At 40.1% G+C, this 15975-nt stretch overlaps 2 protein-coding genes and 1 pseudogene across 3 annotated transcripts in view; 1 reads left to right on the top strand and 2 right to left on the bottom strand.

The window, feature by feature from the left end:
* Positions 1-1183: 1183 nt before the first annotated feature.
* On the bottom strand, positions 1184-8534 carry CCDC59 (coiled-coil domain containing 59). The gene is made up of 4 exons (XM_060165094.1): positions 8285-8534; positions 6979-7315; positions 5782-5881; positions 1184-4037 (listed from the first exon to the last, which is right to left on the bottom strand). Exons 1-4 carry the CDS (start codon positions 8436-8438, stop codon positions 3876-3878), a joined length of 753 nt encoding a protein of 250 aa, XP_060021077.1. The 5' UTR covers positions 8439-8534; the 3' UTR covers positions 1184-3875.
* A 42-nt stretch (positions 8535-8576) lies between these two features.
* Positions 8577-15975, top strand: part of METTL25 (methyltransferase like 25) — a 126063-nt gene continuing 118664 nt past the window's right edge. For both annotated transcript variants that reach the window (XR_009543338.1, XM_060165092.1), the window contains exon 1: positions 8577-8873. Coding sequence is in view for 1 of the 2 variants with exons in the window: in XM_060165092.1 (XP_060021075.1) it covers positions 8618-8873 (256 nt within the window). In the remaining variant the exon portion in view is untranslated. The remainder of the gene's footprint in view (positions 8874-15975) is intronic.
* LOC132528927 (LIM domain-binding protein 2-like) lies at positions 11082-12048 on the bottom strand (annotated as a pseudogene).

Genomic DNA, 15975 nt, shown 5'->3' with positions numbered 1-15975 from the left:
TCAGCAGATATTGAATAGAGCTATATGAAGTCTTCTTGTGAACTACTTAGATTAAGAGGGCACAGTAATCTACATTGTACAAGGATGAACTCTCAAAGAAAAATTAAATCCTTTGTTTAGACTGACTTGTTTAGATGGAAGGAAATATGAGAATTCTGTAAATCTCTGAGGTATAACCATCTAGATATACTGTTAATTTTCCCACAAAAATAACAAATATTAACCGTCTTTATCTATGTGTCTAGTAAGGAAAGCTGCATATAAACTGACCACTGTGAAATATTTACTTTTTCAGGGACGGAGGACAGGGCATATTTGTGTTGGGAACTACTAGGAATCTAGAGATCACAATTCTATTGCTCACCTTGAGATCCTGAACAAATAGGGGTAGCCTTTTCTGATCGGTTTCTTAACTGGCTGTGTGGGAGTACTGCAAGCACTAAGATGTGGCCATCCTTATTCTAATAGACTCAGAGGAATGAGTTTTATTCCTGAGATTTCTTCAAGTTTGAATGGATACTGGGATGACCTCAGTGGGGGTTATAAGGATTCATTTGAATCTTAGTAGGTCATTTTCCAATATTCTACTCACGTCAGTAGAGTCAATATTCTATTCACGACTAATCCAAAAAGTAGAAGGATGCTAACATTGCACCGGAGAGGACGGTACATGTGAATGAACTGCTATAACTTGGGTTGTTCTGATGTGGTGCCACCTGGCAAACCTTTAATTTCATGATGTTGTTACAGAGCAAGTCTCAAGTAAGCTTGCTGGAGCAGAGGCACACAATGGAAATTCGTAAAACTTGCAAGACTAGTAAGATCATAGATTTCAATGTCTTTTGGACGCAACCTCCCCAGTTATTTTATTAGTACTCCAAGGAACAGGTTGAGATAAGTGGTGAGATTTAAAACAGAAAACGAAGCATCCTCATCGAAAGGCCTGCATACAAATAGATATAACGCAGACAGTGCTGTATCTTGAGTGTCATTGTTGGGTCCCTAATTTGACTTCACAAGCCCCTTTCTCAGTTTCAGCAGGCAGCCACTTTTCCAGTGCCTTAATCTCTTTAGAGATGTCACATTTCCTAGAATGTTTTATACCTACCATGTGACTGAACCATTTCCCTCCTAGGCATTTACCCAAGAGAAATGAAAGCATATGTCCACACAAAGACCTATACACAATGTTCACAGTAGCTTTATTTGTGGGAGCCCCAAACTAGAAACAACCCAAATGTCAATCAACAGGCAAATGAATAAACAAATGCTGATGCATCCATACCATAGAGTACTTAGCAATAAAAAGGAACTATTGATAAATGCAGCAACACGGATGAATCTCAAATTTGTCTGACTGAAAGAAGCCAGAGAGAAAAGAGTACCCAGTAGATAATTCCAATTTTATAACATTTCTGAAAATGCAGATTATCTATAGTAACAGAAACCAATCAGTGGCTGCTAGGGACCCATCTGGGGAGCCCCTGATAGGATTGATGACAAAGGGCCATGAAGAAACTTTTGGAGATACTGGTGATGGATTTGTGATTGTGGTGTTGGTTTCATGAGTGATTACATGTGCCCAAACTCACCAAATTATACATTTTAAATATGTTCAATTGATTATACCTCAATATATCTATGTATGAAACCCAGGGTCACTAGGCCCATGAAGTGTGCATCTCTGATGTAAGGCTCTCAGCTCCGTGGGTGACTCGATCAAGTGTTCTCAATGGCAATTATCCAAATACTTAAAGAGAGCCCAGTGTTAAACTGCCAGTAAAATGCAGATGTCCCACATTTTACTATAAATATTTCCCTTTCAAACTCCTAGGGAGAAAATAAAGTCTATATATTAAATTACCTTTCAAGTTAATGTCCAAAGGCAAAAAACTCAAAACCCCAAATCCAATTCTCTTGCCCTTATAAGGTAAAAGTCCAACAAGTCCCTTCCAGTTTCTTATTTTGTTCACTCACAGCCAGAAATGTTAATGCCTAGATGGATTCCTACAGCAGCTGCAGCCTGTGTGTTTTACTTGGAAATGGATGTAGCTCATTCAGCTCCTCAAAAGTTAATATTAATTCAACATCAAGTCTATGGTGTGTCTCAATTTTTAAAAGGTCCAAAGAATAGAACATCCAAAGTAATTATAACACTTGCCTCACACTCACCAGATTTACACAGCAGTTATCCTGGACAAAACTATGTTCCCAAAACCCAAGATTTGTTATTGTCAAAGACAATTCATAGTACAAACTCTATAGTAGAAACTCATGGGTCTGTAGGAAGGAGAACTGGGGATGGCTTCAGCCTCATCATAATGCCAACCAGTTTATGCCAATTGTCAGGGGTCCATGCCGTGTACACTTCAAATAAACTGGAAGAAATTTTTCAGCAAGAAGTTAGATTTATCACCATGTATTTAGCATGGCGCACTGTATCTTCTCTCTGGCATTTCAAACACTGATAGTATCTTGTATAGATTTGCTGTGGTGCAGTCCCAATCACAGGGTGTCATTTGTGGTCCTGATCTTTCCTATCTAGTATTATCAAAATCTCTTTATATTCAGAATTTGCTCTTTTACACTGCATTTTATGACTGGCATGATTTATTTATTTACTTATTTATTTTAACATCTTTATTGGAGTAGAACTGCTTTACAATGCTGTGTTAGTTCCTGCTTTATAACAAAGTGAATCAGCTATATATACATATATATCCCCATATCCTCTCCCTCTTGAGTCTCCCTCCTTGTACTTTTTAAATGCAGAATGCTCAGTACAGTGGGAGGACTTACCAAAACCCTAATGCAATATTGGGCTGCATCTGTTACCACTTATAAAGGATTGCACGTTACTATGCAATGTTTTACAAATATTATTGCAGTTCTTTTGTTTTAATGATGATAACCAAGCCTTTCTCATTTTACAGTGATTGCAAGGAGGCAGGAGAAGCAGTATTCCAGTTCTTTCCCTTGGCTCACAAACCTACCAACAGAGACAACACTGGTAAGGTCCAGTAACAATGTTCTTACATGATAGGGTCCCGCGGGATCTGGAAAGCTTAATTCCTGCTGTGACACTGCTGGGTTACCATCATCATTCAAAAAATATTACACTAGCAAGCTATGTACATCCACTTAAGGAAAAGATTATAAATATCAAACTCTGCTTTATAAAGACCTCACTATAATATGGTGGGGGCCAAAGGTAGAAACCTGCTTACAGGTTTCTGGAAAGACCATCCCCCTATAAAATGTACTTAATTTAAAATAAATTAAAAAGTCGAAGGGGAGTCTCTGCCTCCTTCACCATTCCATTACTATGGAATTTCAAAACTGTAATAGTTGATTGCTAAATTTAAACATTTGATTGAAATGATTCGTTGAAAGCTCTGCTCCCTTATTTTCAAAACACTTTATTTCATCTGAATTTCATATGGTATAAAAGTTATTACATGCTTGAACCTGTTGCTCAAATAGCAGGTTCTTTCAGTTCCTTTTTTTTTTGGCCATACCAAGCAGCATTTGGGATCTTAGTCCCCCGACCATGGATGGAACCTGTGGCCCCTACAGTGGAAGCATGGAGTCTTAACCACTGGACTGCCAGGGAAGTTCCCTCTTTCAGTTTTGAAGGCCAACCTTCATTCAGCAGCAAATAATTAAGAAACAAATCATATATAATGCAGAGCATATATAGAAAATTTTCTTTCAGAAAAACAAAAAATATTTGGACATTTTATATTTAGTATAGCTTAGCAATCCAGTCTGTGTTGACAAATTTAGTTAACTGTTAGGAGGGACAGTACATATACAAGAGAACTCATTAGCCAGCATATATTTTAACCCTTGATTAATCAGGCAACATGTCTGACCTAATTTTTTTCTTGTATTTTTTTTAGAAGATACTCCATTTGTAAATTCAAGTTTGGTTGCCCCTTTTTAGTCTTTTTGCTCAATATTTTGAACACTTCCATTTTCTTCTTTTTGTAGAGCCTTTGAGCTTCTTCTCTCTCTTGTTTTCTCCTCTCAAATTCCTGAAATTATTAACATATATAATTTTCATTAGTAACAAACAATAGATATTGTTCAATAATTTTGTTGAAATAGCTATCACCATGCAAACACTTCAGGTTTGTCTTATATTTTGCAAAATGTGAGGTGTTACTTGTAAGTGCAGCAGTGTACCCTCTTTGCCGCTATGATACATGCTATGCCATAGAATAATGTAAAGTCAGTAAACAATTTTAATTATTTGTATACAAATAAAATTAAAGCACAAAGAAGGCACATTTATTTAATGGTTTCACATTTAATTAGATCCACTGAAGAGTCAGAAGTGACGTTAGAGGTTATCTAGTCCATGTAACACAAATCATTTCCAGAATATCTGGTATTCTTTTAAATTTGCCATCTGATCCAGATTTAATTCAAGAAGGATTTATTGACTACAAGCTATATATATGTAAAATATTGTGCTAGGTATTATGGTTTTGATTATTTAAGAATTAATCATGCTCATTTGACTTGCTAAGATAAAGACTCAAATTCATTGGAGTTTAAAGAAAAATAATTTGAAGTTAGTTATATAAACCTGAAAATCACTACTTGAAATACAATATTCTTAAATATAAAAGTTAAAAATTCTTAAATAATGCAATATGTGAACTGTTTTTCAGTTTCCCCTGTAATGCATATAGCCCCCAAATGACACAGCCTTACATTTGTATGGTGACATAATTAACAAAGTGCTTTCATATACGTCACAGCATATTCCATCCTTTTAAAACTTTTTATGCTAGGATTTATCTTCACCTTACAAATAAAGGGCTGATGCTCAATTTTCACGGTTACAAAGATGTAACATTTATATATACATAAAGGAAGTTTTTTTTGAAACAGTAAATGTTTTTCAGTATAATGGTCCATATTCCATCTGGTATACTATTTCCAAAGGTGGCAGGTATCAGAAGGTTGGTTAAAAAAATGCATAATCTTAACAAACTGTGAAACAAAGGTCCAGTTTTTCCATGGAGAAATGTTTCTGCTTTACCCTAGTCTGCCATCAGTTTAAGAATAGTCATACGAATTTTAGATGTTAAACTTCCAGATTTCTTAATTACACGATTTGTAAAGCTAAGACATAAAAGAAATTATATGTCAGCACCATCTTTGGGGTATTTTTGATCGATGTGGTCTCTTTTTTAAAGTGATAGATTAATATAGCTTCAATATAAGAAACAAGAAACCACAAATAAAATAATTTTGTTGAAGCTGTGGATACTTTTGTTCTGCTCATTTGAAAAAGGCTGTTATAATTTTGGGTTTCTGAATGATAACAAAGTGTGGTAACTTTTTGCTAAGTTAATCTAGTAAGGTTTTTAATAAGCAAAACCAACTCTTTAAATTTATGAAAATCATCTACATTTTTAAAAAATTAGTAGTTCTCAAATTTTATTACGCATAACCTCTTGAGGCACTTGTTAAAAAAAATGCAACTATCTGGACCTTACTCTTGAGAAACACTGTCCCAGATGCTCATATTATTAACCTATGAGCAGTACCTTAAAATCCTATTCTTGACTACTACTATCACCTCTCAAGGAATATAAACAGTCAAGGAATCTGAATGTTGAAATTCTCCAGCTCTTCTCAGATTATTCATTTACTCAGCAAATACTTACAGAGGGCATACTATGTGCCCCATATTAAGAAGAAAAGCTTACATTTACCCTTAGGATAAAGGAACATGAATCTAAATATTTTAAAAGTAGATCTTACTTGTCTCTTAGCAGCACGCTTAGCTTGTATCTGCTCATACTCTTCCTGTGCTTTTTGATTTGATGTTTTCTTTTTATTTTTCTTTGGAATAGTAATGGAACTTTGCAAGATAAATGAAAACAAATCACAAGTATTAAAAATAATATAACCAAAATTATGACACAATTATGTCAGACAGTATTTGTATAGTCAAATCTCACTAATGCAACTTAAGGGGTGGGGGTGAAGAGAATTTGAAAGAAAGAAGACATTAATTTTATTAGTAAAATGTCCAAATAACATATTAGAAATTTTGTTACAGCTTTCAAGATATAGAAAATAGTAAATGGAAAGTCTTGGAGAAATATTTCACCCAGGGAAAATACAGAAAGCTCTGAAAGATCTGAAAATGTTTAAAAACAGGAAACCAGCATATGAATGGTAGAAATGACAGACTGAAAAAGGCATTAATTTGAAGGACGTTATGAAGGACCTTGGGGGTGTACATGAACTTTAATCCCAAAGTTCTTTGACCAACTTGTCTCTATTCCGTTTCATTTATTTTTTTAATTGCAACCAAGTCTATGTCCTCTTGGAAAAAAAAAAATCCAGGTTAATAATAACAGTAGTAGTAGCAGTTAAAACTCATGTAGCACTTCCCATGTATCACATGCCTTTTAAAATACCTATATAAATGAATTCATTTAATCTTCACATCTGAGATAGGTCTAAGATACCATAGCGTGTAAATAATCCATTCTGGGGTTGTACAACATGGCAGCTATAAATTACATACTTACTATTATTATTTGCATTTTAGAGGACATTGGGCACCAACATATTAAAGCCAGCTCCAAAGTCCACGATGTTAAGCACTACACTATAATACCTCTCAAAAATTAAATTATTTTTAAAAACATACATTAATAACAGGAGTTAATCATGGTCCAAGTAAGTTAAATGTACTTGAGAGGCTGAAACCTAAAACCCAGGTCTCTTAATTCCCATTCCATTACTTCTTCTATTAAGCCTACCTGACAATTTATAGTCATTTAAGCTAACATGAAAGCCTCCATGAAAATATTTTCACATAATTACCTGTGGCTTCTAATATGCCTTAAGAAAAATCCCAATTAATACAGAAATGGTTCTATAATCTCTTTCCTAAAACCCTACTTACATCTACAATGAAGAATTTCAAAAGATGGTAATACATACTTTATTCTTATGCTACATTGTTCTTCTGGATGAGGCTGCTCAATGCTACAATGTTCTTCAGACAAAGCCTGGTCAGTGCTACACTGCTCTTCTGGCAAAGGCTGATCAACTTGTTCTTCTGACAGAGGCTGGTCAACTTGTTCTAACAAAGACTGGTCAGATTTTCTAAGCTGCTTCCTGAGTCTTTCCTCTTCAGCTAAATAGAGATGTTTCAGATGATCAGGGTACCGATCCGTGAACTGGGATTCCCGTGAGGTTTTAGCCTTCTTTTCCTTCCATATCAATTTCTTGTAATTTTGCTGAATTTTTAGTTTTCTTCGAAATGCAAAGCCTTGTCCTGTTGAAGAATATATCAGTCATGAATTACTTTCTGAGAAAATAATTTGCATGAAAAATGTAGTTGCTAAATTAAAATTAAAAACTTTTTATATCATCACGTTTAGGTGCTAGAATTACATTATGTTTTGCTGTAAAACGTTATTTCAAGAAAACAAGTTTAAGCTAATGGAATGAACAGTATACTGGTCCTTTGCAAAAAGACCAGGCTAACGGTAATTATGCAGAACTAAAGAATCTCAAAGAAGGAAAAAAGAGTAGAGTGTTGCACAACTCCAACTTATTGTACTCACAAACAGATTTCTTAATTCATCTAAAACACTTAACCTAGGTCTTCACTAAATACCTCCGGGAAAAAACCCTCGCATCTATTACCTTACGTTAGAGAAAATACGACTGATTTTCTAAAGTAATTCAACGCAAACGAGGAAAGACGGTGTATGACTTTCTCAACAGCAATTATCAGAAAACTACCTATTTAAGATTTATACATTCCAAATGGGTTTTTTAAGTATTTACAAACAGCAAGACAAAATGAAAAACACAAACTAAAACGAAGCAAATAAACACAGTAAGAGAAGACTGGAGGGCTCTGGGGTATTTGTAATCAGCAAGAGTGTGGGGCAGTACATTTCCGGCCTCGCCTTCTATCCTTTACCGTAATACATGCACAAATGGACTCATAGATTCTCTCTGCTTACGGTTCACGGAGAAAATGTAGGCGAAAAGAGTTCTCATTAAAAAATGGGATTAAGTCGAGGAAAATGTTGAAAGACTTAGAGCAACACTGCCTCGCCTTCCTATCCAGAACTCTGAGACGCCCACGGCTTCAGCAGATTTAAGAATAGATTTCTCTGCCCCAAGTGCGGCTCGGTCTGGTTCCTAAATCCTTCCCAGCTTGGGCGGATCGCGTATCCTAAGATTTCGCAGGCCCGAGGACTTGTAAAAGGCTGCCTTCTTACATACATACCCTCGCGAACGCTCCCCGCGAAGGCCAGCGGATGATTAGGTCGCCACGTCCTCCGTTTCATATTCTTATTTCTGAATCCGACCAGTGAAACTCCTTCGCCACGCGACCCAAAGGTCCCTGTCTGCCCCCTTGCTGCATGCCTTACCGGCGCCATGGCACACCAACCGCGGCGCCAGAAAAACACAACTGGCGCGGTAAAAAATACGTCATCAGGCAGAAGCAATCAGCCGCCCACCCACAGTCCAGATCGGAATTCTACTTATCCGGCCTATACTTTCCACTGAGCCCTTGCGGCCACGTTTGCGCCACCTACAGCCCGGGAGGGTGGGCGTCATGGCGGCTTCTGGGCCGCTCCCGGTGACCCAGGACCTGTCCACGTTGCATGCCAAGTTGCAGGGGCTGCTGCGGTTCCTGACGGAAGCCCTGTCCATTTCCAGTGCACATACGGTGGATTTCTACACAGAGTCCGTGTGGGAGCAAGTGGTCGACTTGCCCCCGGAGACAGTGCTGGCGGCGCTGAGATCGGCGGCGGAGGCGGAGGCCCAGCCCTCGGAGGCGCGCCTCCAGGTGGAAGCCGAGAGTGGATCAGGTGAATGGAGGGTGGGCGGGGCGTTCAGGAAGGCGGAGAGACCTCCCGCCCAGGGAAGGGTGGTGTACCGTAGCGGAAGTCGAGCGGAAACAGGTACGCGGCGGGACTGGCACTGGCGGGCAGCGATGCGCTGCCTGGTAGCGAGCGGAGCCCCTTCTCCGCTTCCTGGAGGCGTGGGGCTGGACGCTCCTCCCGAATCCCCTGTCTTCCATGGGTGCTTGTGTATTTCCACAGTTTAAAGAGAGCAAGAAACATTGCTAGGACCTTTCTTCATTTAGTAATTAAACAATCATTTTCTTAATTGGAGGGGAACAGTGCTTATAGATTGCATGTGGAGCACAGCAGAAGATAAATCAACACCTAACAATCAAGATCATTTCAAATGGTGATTATGGCCAAGAAGAAAATAAAACCAGTCAACTGTGATAGCGACTGTGTGAGGAGGCTGCTTTCACCTGGTTGGTCATGAGCATGAGAAGGCGCCGGCTGCAGTGGAAGGGATTTCAGGCCCACGGAATCGCGGAGGCCCAGGGCAGGAAAGAGCGGGGTGGGTTGAGGTTCAGATGCCTGAGTGGCTAAAGCCAGGTGCCGGGCAGTGGCAGGTGCGGCCAGGGAAGTAGGCAGAGCCGGATCGCGCGGGGCTCTCTGGGCCTCGGAAGGATGATGGGTTTGAAGTAGGATGAGACAGCTTTGGGCAATTTAGTCAATATAGTGCCTTAATATACTTTACATTTGAAAAGATAACTGTGATAGTTATTTGAAGAACAGAATAGTGGGGCAAATCTGAGAGGCCAGTTAGAAGGCCATTTCAGTAATACAAGGAAGAGATGAGACGATGGTGGGCTAGGATGGTAGTACTGAAGACCGGGAATATTTGCTATCTCTTTTGAAAACTGTTTATAAAATATGTACTACTGAAACTTAGATTCTACTAAGGCAAGTACGTTTTGGAAGTAGTATGATGAGAAGACACCAGCAGGATCCTGGGATTTCTTCTACTTTGTTTCCAGGCGGTTCCAACCTTGCCCTTGCTGGTGAACTTTATTCACTTGAGCATTCTCTGAAGGCAAAGCACCACTGGGGGGCCTTACTATGATAGAACTTGGTAAATACTGGTTTCTTTAAAGTCACTGTTTATTGTTGGAAAGTTAGGCACTTTTTTTTTTTTGGTCGTTAACACAGTTTATTATTGGCACACTTAACAGTAAAGCATACATAAAATCCAGCTGTTTTATAATACACGGAGCCACTGTCTTTACACGTATAGAGAAACGCATTAATATGCAAATGGGAAAATTAGTTTTTTTATAAAGTTTCACATAAATACACTGGAATTGTTCCCAAAGAAAAGTCCCCATAAAAGAACCAGGTTAGGGCTTTACAAAATATTATACAGGAAATATACTATGAAAAGAAACAACAGTCAACTCAGATACAACAAGAAAAACACAAAAGAGTTTCAGATTTATTAAACTGCCCACAAAATTAATGGATTACATGGCTTGAAAATATTTGGATCAACAGAAATTTTACAAACGCCTACATTCTCAATGGGCCAAGTGCCTTTCTTGACATAAAAATCTGCCTTGGTGCCTTTGATGACAAAAAGACATTTCTTGTTTCAGCACTCGGGCTCGATTGAACCAACTCAGGATGGAGGACCAATTGACATTAGCTCGGCCATAAATTACCCTGCTGGGCCCTCTTAGCTGTTACCCTATGAAAGAAAAGGTGAAGGGGGAAAAGAAGATAAAGGTACATTTAAATTACTTTCCAAAAGTGGATTTTTTTCCTTTTCTTTTTTTACTGAAACAAGTAACTCTCAGATGCAAGTCAAAAAGCAGAAAATATTTTACAATATTAAAAAGTCTATCTGTAGTTTGGGTTCGGCATAGAATGAGATCCTGAGCACTGAGGGTTTATTAACAATATGGCGTTTGTTGGATGGTTGGGTGGGGCGGGGGGAATGAAATTAACAAATGTGGTTAAAACCGAGCGAGGAGAAGCCTAGCTTTTGCTCTTATTTTAATTACAATCACTGCCAGTATCTGTGTTACCTGTGAAGGCCTCCAGGGAGGGGTCATGGAAGTTTATTTGGAATGATCCTCTCAATTAAAAAAAGAAAGAAAGAAAAACTCATATCCCTGTGGTTTAGAAATAGTTATTTGCATGGAAAAGTTTTAATGTCTCTTCCTTTCTCTGCTGTGAGTAAGGATCTGAAATAGTGATTGTAACTCACAGGGGCTATTGACAGTGGATTCCGGAGCTGGTCAATCTTACTGGGAAGCTTGGGGCGGGGGGTTTTCTGATTTGGTCTCTTGAGTGGTGGGAGGTTTACTGTTCCATGGGCTACTGTTCCCCAGGGCTGGTGAACTGGTGAAGTCTTCCTCGTCGTCCATGCCATTGGCTGCATCATACTGCGTGTTTTCTAATCTAGTGATTAGCCTTTTGTCCTCATCCCCAAACTCCCCTCCCATCAGAGTTGGCTCTCCTACCACCATCAAATCCTCTGAGGAGGACTGGAAGTGACTCCTTCAGGGCTCCTCAATGCTTCTCCTTAAATTGGCCAGAAGGGGTCACTGCTGTTGAATGACACAGGTCTCCATCCCTCCCAGGGTTGAGGCTGCAGTTCGGGATCGCTCCTAGCCCAGGTACCTGACTGGACAGACTCAGGTTGGCAGCTGGCGTCTTCTTGCCGCCCGTGCTGTTGGCAGTGTTCCCAGTGCTGCTGCTGGAGGTGCTGCTGGTGGAATTTTTTTCTTTTTGTCTGTTTCGTTGTCGGTTGCCTTGTGGGCTCTGGCGGCGCCACCATCCGCCGCCACTTCTGAAACAAGCAGGTCTTCAGGCAGTCTTGTGGACTGAGGTTGTAAGTTTTATGTCTGGACACCGGTTCCTGCACTGGCTCCAGTATTACACACAACCTGAGGTAGTTGACGGTGAAATTTGTTAGCCCCATCCTGGTGTTTTTGGACAGCTGATCCAGGACTTGAGGATCTTGTGCATGTATGGCAAGAATGCTTCTTGGGACTAACTCTCTGTATTGTCTAATGGTGAAGTGCCATGTTTTTATTCTCATGAGATCATCAAAGGTGAACTCCAAGGTCAGTCTGCCTTCTGTACACATCTTGGGAAACATGGGCTTCCCGTGCTGGGTGACCATCGCGCGCTGTCTCAGTCCACCGTGATGGATGAGCTGTGGTAGGATTCTTTTGAGTGTTTGAGAATGTAATACAGGTCAGTATTACAAACACAGTGCTAAAGTAACGGGGGATGAGGGTCCTGCCGATAGCTGCTAGTGTTGGAGGGTCTCCTGCGGAGGCAGGGGGTGGCTGTGGCACACCGTGGGGACAAGGACCCTGGTGGCAGAAGTTCTGGGAAGTACTCCTTGGCGTGAGCCGTCCCAGAGTCTGCCATTAGCCCCACCAAAGAGCCGGGTAGGCTCCAGTGCTGAGTCGCCTCAGGCCAAACAACCAGGCACTTCTTCAGTTTACTCTCATAATGCCTAATACCTGTGATAACGTGGCAACTTAAACTCCAAAAGAGTTTAAGATCATGTCTGTCCTGCTGTATTCCAGCACCTAGTAAAATACCTAGCATGCATAATTAAATACTCAATGAATATTTGTTGAATGAGTTAATGAATGACTCATTCTGGCTTCCAAAAGAGTAAAAGAAACTAATTAAATATGAAGCCCAAGACTTTCATATGGGTTTAGCCTAGGCTTCATACAGTGGAAGAATTAGATTGTTTACATATCCTAATAATAACAATAATAGGATTAATTGATATTTACTATTTTCCCTGCAGTGTGTTGTTTGCATATTTTCCCTTTTAATATTTACATTAGTCTGGCAAGATGGGTTCTGTTTTCCCCATTTGTGAAATTGCCAGTTGAGGAGGTAATATACTAGGGGCACAGCTTGTAATGGAGATGCAAGCCTGGGTCATCGGACTCCACAGAGTCTGAGGTCTTTACCACTGTGATAAAGGTTTTTCTGGATTATTTAAGATTGAAGTACAAAGGGCATTTATTATCAAAACTGATGTTTTGATGACATGGATACATTTCTTATGTTTTGTTTTGTTTTTATTGTTTCCCCTTCAAGAACGTAAGGTTTTGTTCACTGTTGTATCTTTAGTGCCTAGAATGGTGCCTGGTCAGAGTAGGTGGTTGATAAATATTTGACGAACAAATAAATGAATAATGCCACTTATTTGTTCTCTCAGCTAGGAACAAAATACATCTTTTGAGAAACACAGCCAATTTTGTGTCAACTCAACAATAATGGAATCTAGACTAGATTATTCACCTTTGAAATGTCTCTGACCCTGCCGAATTTTATATACAAGATATTCAATTGTACAAATGGTCTGCCACCTCCAGTATTAAAAATAATGAATTTTTTATAATATATGCTTGTAAGGAATATTAATTTTTGTTTATGTAAAGATTATGTAAATATGGACATTTTCTCCATTACTGTATGAAGTCTATTGTCTGTGTCAGAGTATTTTTTTTCTCTTTGACCAGATTTGTATCTTATTAAAGAACTGTTAGTTTCTCTATAAGTATAATTTAGCACTTAATTTTTATACTGTTGAGTCAGACAGGGTACAGATTCCAATTCTACCAGCTCTGTGGCCTTGGGGACGTTTGTTCATTCACTCATTCATTCAGGGAACGTTTACTTAGTGTCTGCTGTGTGCCAGTACTTTGCTAGGAGCTAGGGAAATAGTAAATAAAGGAAATAAAAATCCTTGTGTTCACCTTGCTTGCATTCTAGAGGGAATAGAGATAATTTTTTAAAAGTGCCACAGAGAAGAATCAAGTAGCAAAGAGAGGAGTAAATAAGGGGATGGGCAGGAGGAAGATACGTTTGCAATTGTAAATAGGTTGTCCTAGCAAAACTTCATGGAAATAACTCTGGACAAAAAATCTAAATAAGGAGAAAATGGAGTCATGAAGCTATCTGGAGGCAGAGCATTCCAGATAGTGAGAACAGGGAGTGCAGAGGCCCTGATGTGGGAGCAGGCATGGTGTGTTCAAGGAGCAGCAAGGAGACCTGAATGGATTTCCATTAGGGTCTCACAAGAAGTGTGGTTTTCTGCCAGCTTGATATGAGGAGTTACAAATGCACAGTGTGTGAAAGTACACTGGCATATGTTTGGCATAATCATTTGGTATTTTATGAGACCAAGTTGTTTCTGAAAATCCTCAGTGTAGCCATTTCAGTAGATTTCTCTTTCCAGGTGATATTCTGGCCTGGTCAGAGTCCTGAAAGTTTCTTTTCCTCTGTTCATCTAGAAAGAACTAGAGAGAAAACAGTATTAATTCTCCACAATTAAAAAGGAAAGATGGTGAAAATAACTATTTTAAGGGCATAAATTATGGGTGTTGTGGTTTGAATTGTGTCCCCCCCAAATTCATAATTCGAAGCCAAAAACCCCAATGTGACTATATTTGGAGATAGTCTTTAAAGAGGTAATTAAGGTTAAAAGAGGTCAAAAGGGTGGTGCCCTAATCCAATAAGAAGAGGAAGAAACACCAGAAGGGTGCACACAGAGGAAAACTATGTGAGGACCCAGTGAGAAGGCAGTTGTCTGCAAGCCAGGGAGGGGGGCTTCACCGGGAACCAGCTAGCTCCGCCAGCACTTTGATTCTGCACTTCCAGTTTCCAGACTGTGACAGATTTCTGTTGTATAAGCCACCCAGCCGGTGGTATTTTGTATGGCATCTTGAGCAGACTAATGCTATGGGCTTTGCAGACTGACTGCCTGGTTCAAGTCCTGGCCTCACCACATACTCGTTTGGTTAGCTTGGGCTACAACTCTTTGTGCCTCAGTTCCTCATCCATAAAATTGGGATAAATAATTATAGTACCTACTTGATGGGGCAGTCTGAAAGTTATGTGAGTAAATACATGGTAAGGGTTAAGCGGAATGCCTAACAAAGAGCAGCACTTAACCCACGCATTCACTTGACTCATGTTTACTGAGTGCCTTCTACCTACCAGGCCCTGTTCTAGACCCTACTGTTATGCTACTGAACACAATAAAATCCCTGCGTATGCGGAGCCTATGTTTTAGTGAAGGTTGATACCCAGAAAACTGTATGTGCACGCGCACACACACCACACTCGTTTTCCAGGAAGGGAAAGTGAAAAATGGTCTATCTGAGGGAAGAGTGTGTCGGGCCAAGTGAATAGCAGGCACCAGGTGGGAACATGCTGTGTGTGCTGGGAGCACAGCAGAGCCATCCAGGTGAGACTGATCAGGGATGAGGTTTGAGTGGCGGCCTGAGGCAACTTCATGTGGGACTTGCAAACCATACTGAGGGCTTGGCTTTTACTCTGAGTGGAATGGAATGCTCTTCAAGGACTTCATGAGGGGGTATGCTGTGTGATTTATGTCTCAGAGGGATGACTCCGGCTTCCTTGTGGAGAAGGTGAGGGTGGAGGAGGTGAGGGTGGAAGCAGGAAGACAGGATAAGGCTATTAAAATAGTCCAGGGTGGGCTTCAGGTAATGACTGCTTGAAGAGGTCAGGCAGTTCCTCCAGCAGGTAACAATGACAAACACTGACCGGATTATTAAAAACTATTGGAAGGTTCTGGAAGGTGACCAAAGGAGGACAGAAATACGAGCTGAGTTTGCTGTTGGAAAACTGCTACTGATTGGGAAGAACTGTGAACTCATGACTTTCTTGCCGGGGGTGCTCCAAACCCCCCTAGATCTGGCAATCTGGAACGACATTCTTCCCAGCTCAGGATGGCCACAACAGAGTTCAGAGATGAGAGCAGATGGAAATTTAAGGAGCACATTCTGGAAGGAGGGCCACAGAAGGGCTGAGATCTAAGATGTGAGTATAAACTGTGGCTAAAACCCTGGATGAAGTATAGACACAGACCCCCTCCCAAACACACACACACGTGCACATGCGGGCACGGGAGACTAAGAGAATCCAGCAAAAACACTGACGAAACTAGGGGGATCGTGAACCCTTGAAAGACAGAGCTCCTGGCAAGATATGCAGACTTGCTGCACCTTTGACAGAGTATATTCCCCAAGCTGTGTATACAGCTTGGGTGGCAAAAATCAAAAGC

The sequence above is a fragment of the Lagenorhynchus albirostris genome, chromosome 11, assembly GCF_949774975.1.
Source record: "Lagenorhynchus albirostris chromosome 11, mLagAlb1.1, whole genome shotgun sequence".
Lineage (NCBI taxonomy): Eukaryota > Metazoa > Chordata > Mammalia > Artiodactyla > Delphinidae > Lagenorhynchus > Lagenorhynchus albirostris.
This window is presented reverse-complemented; position numbering and strand designations above follow the sequence as displayed.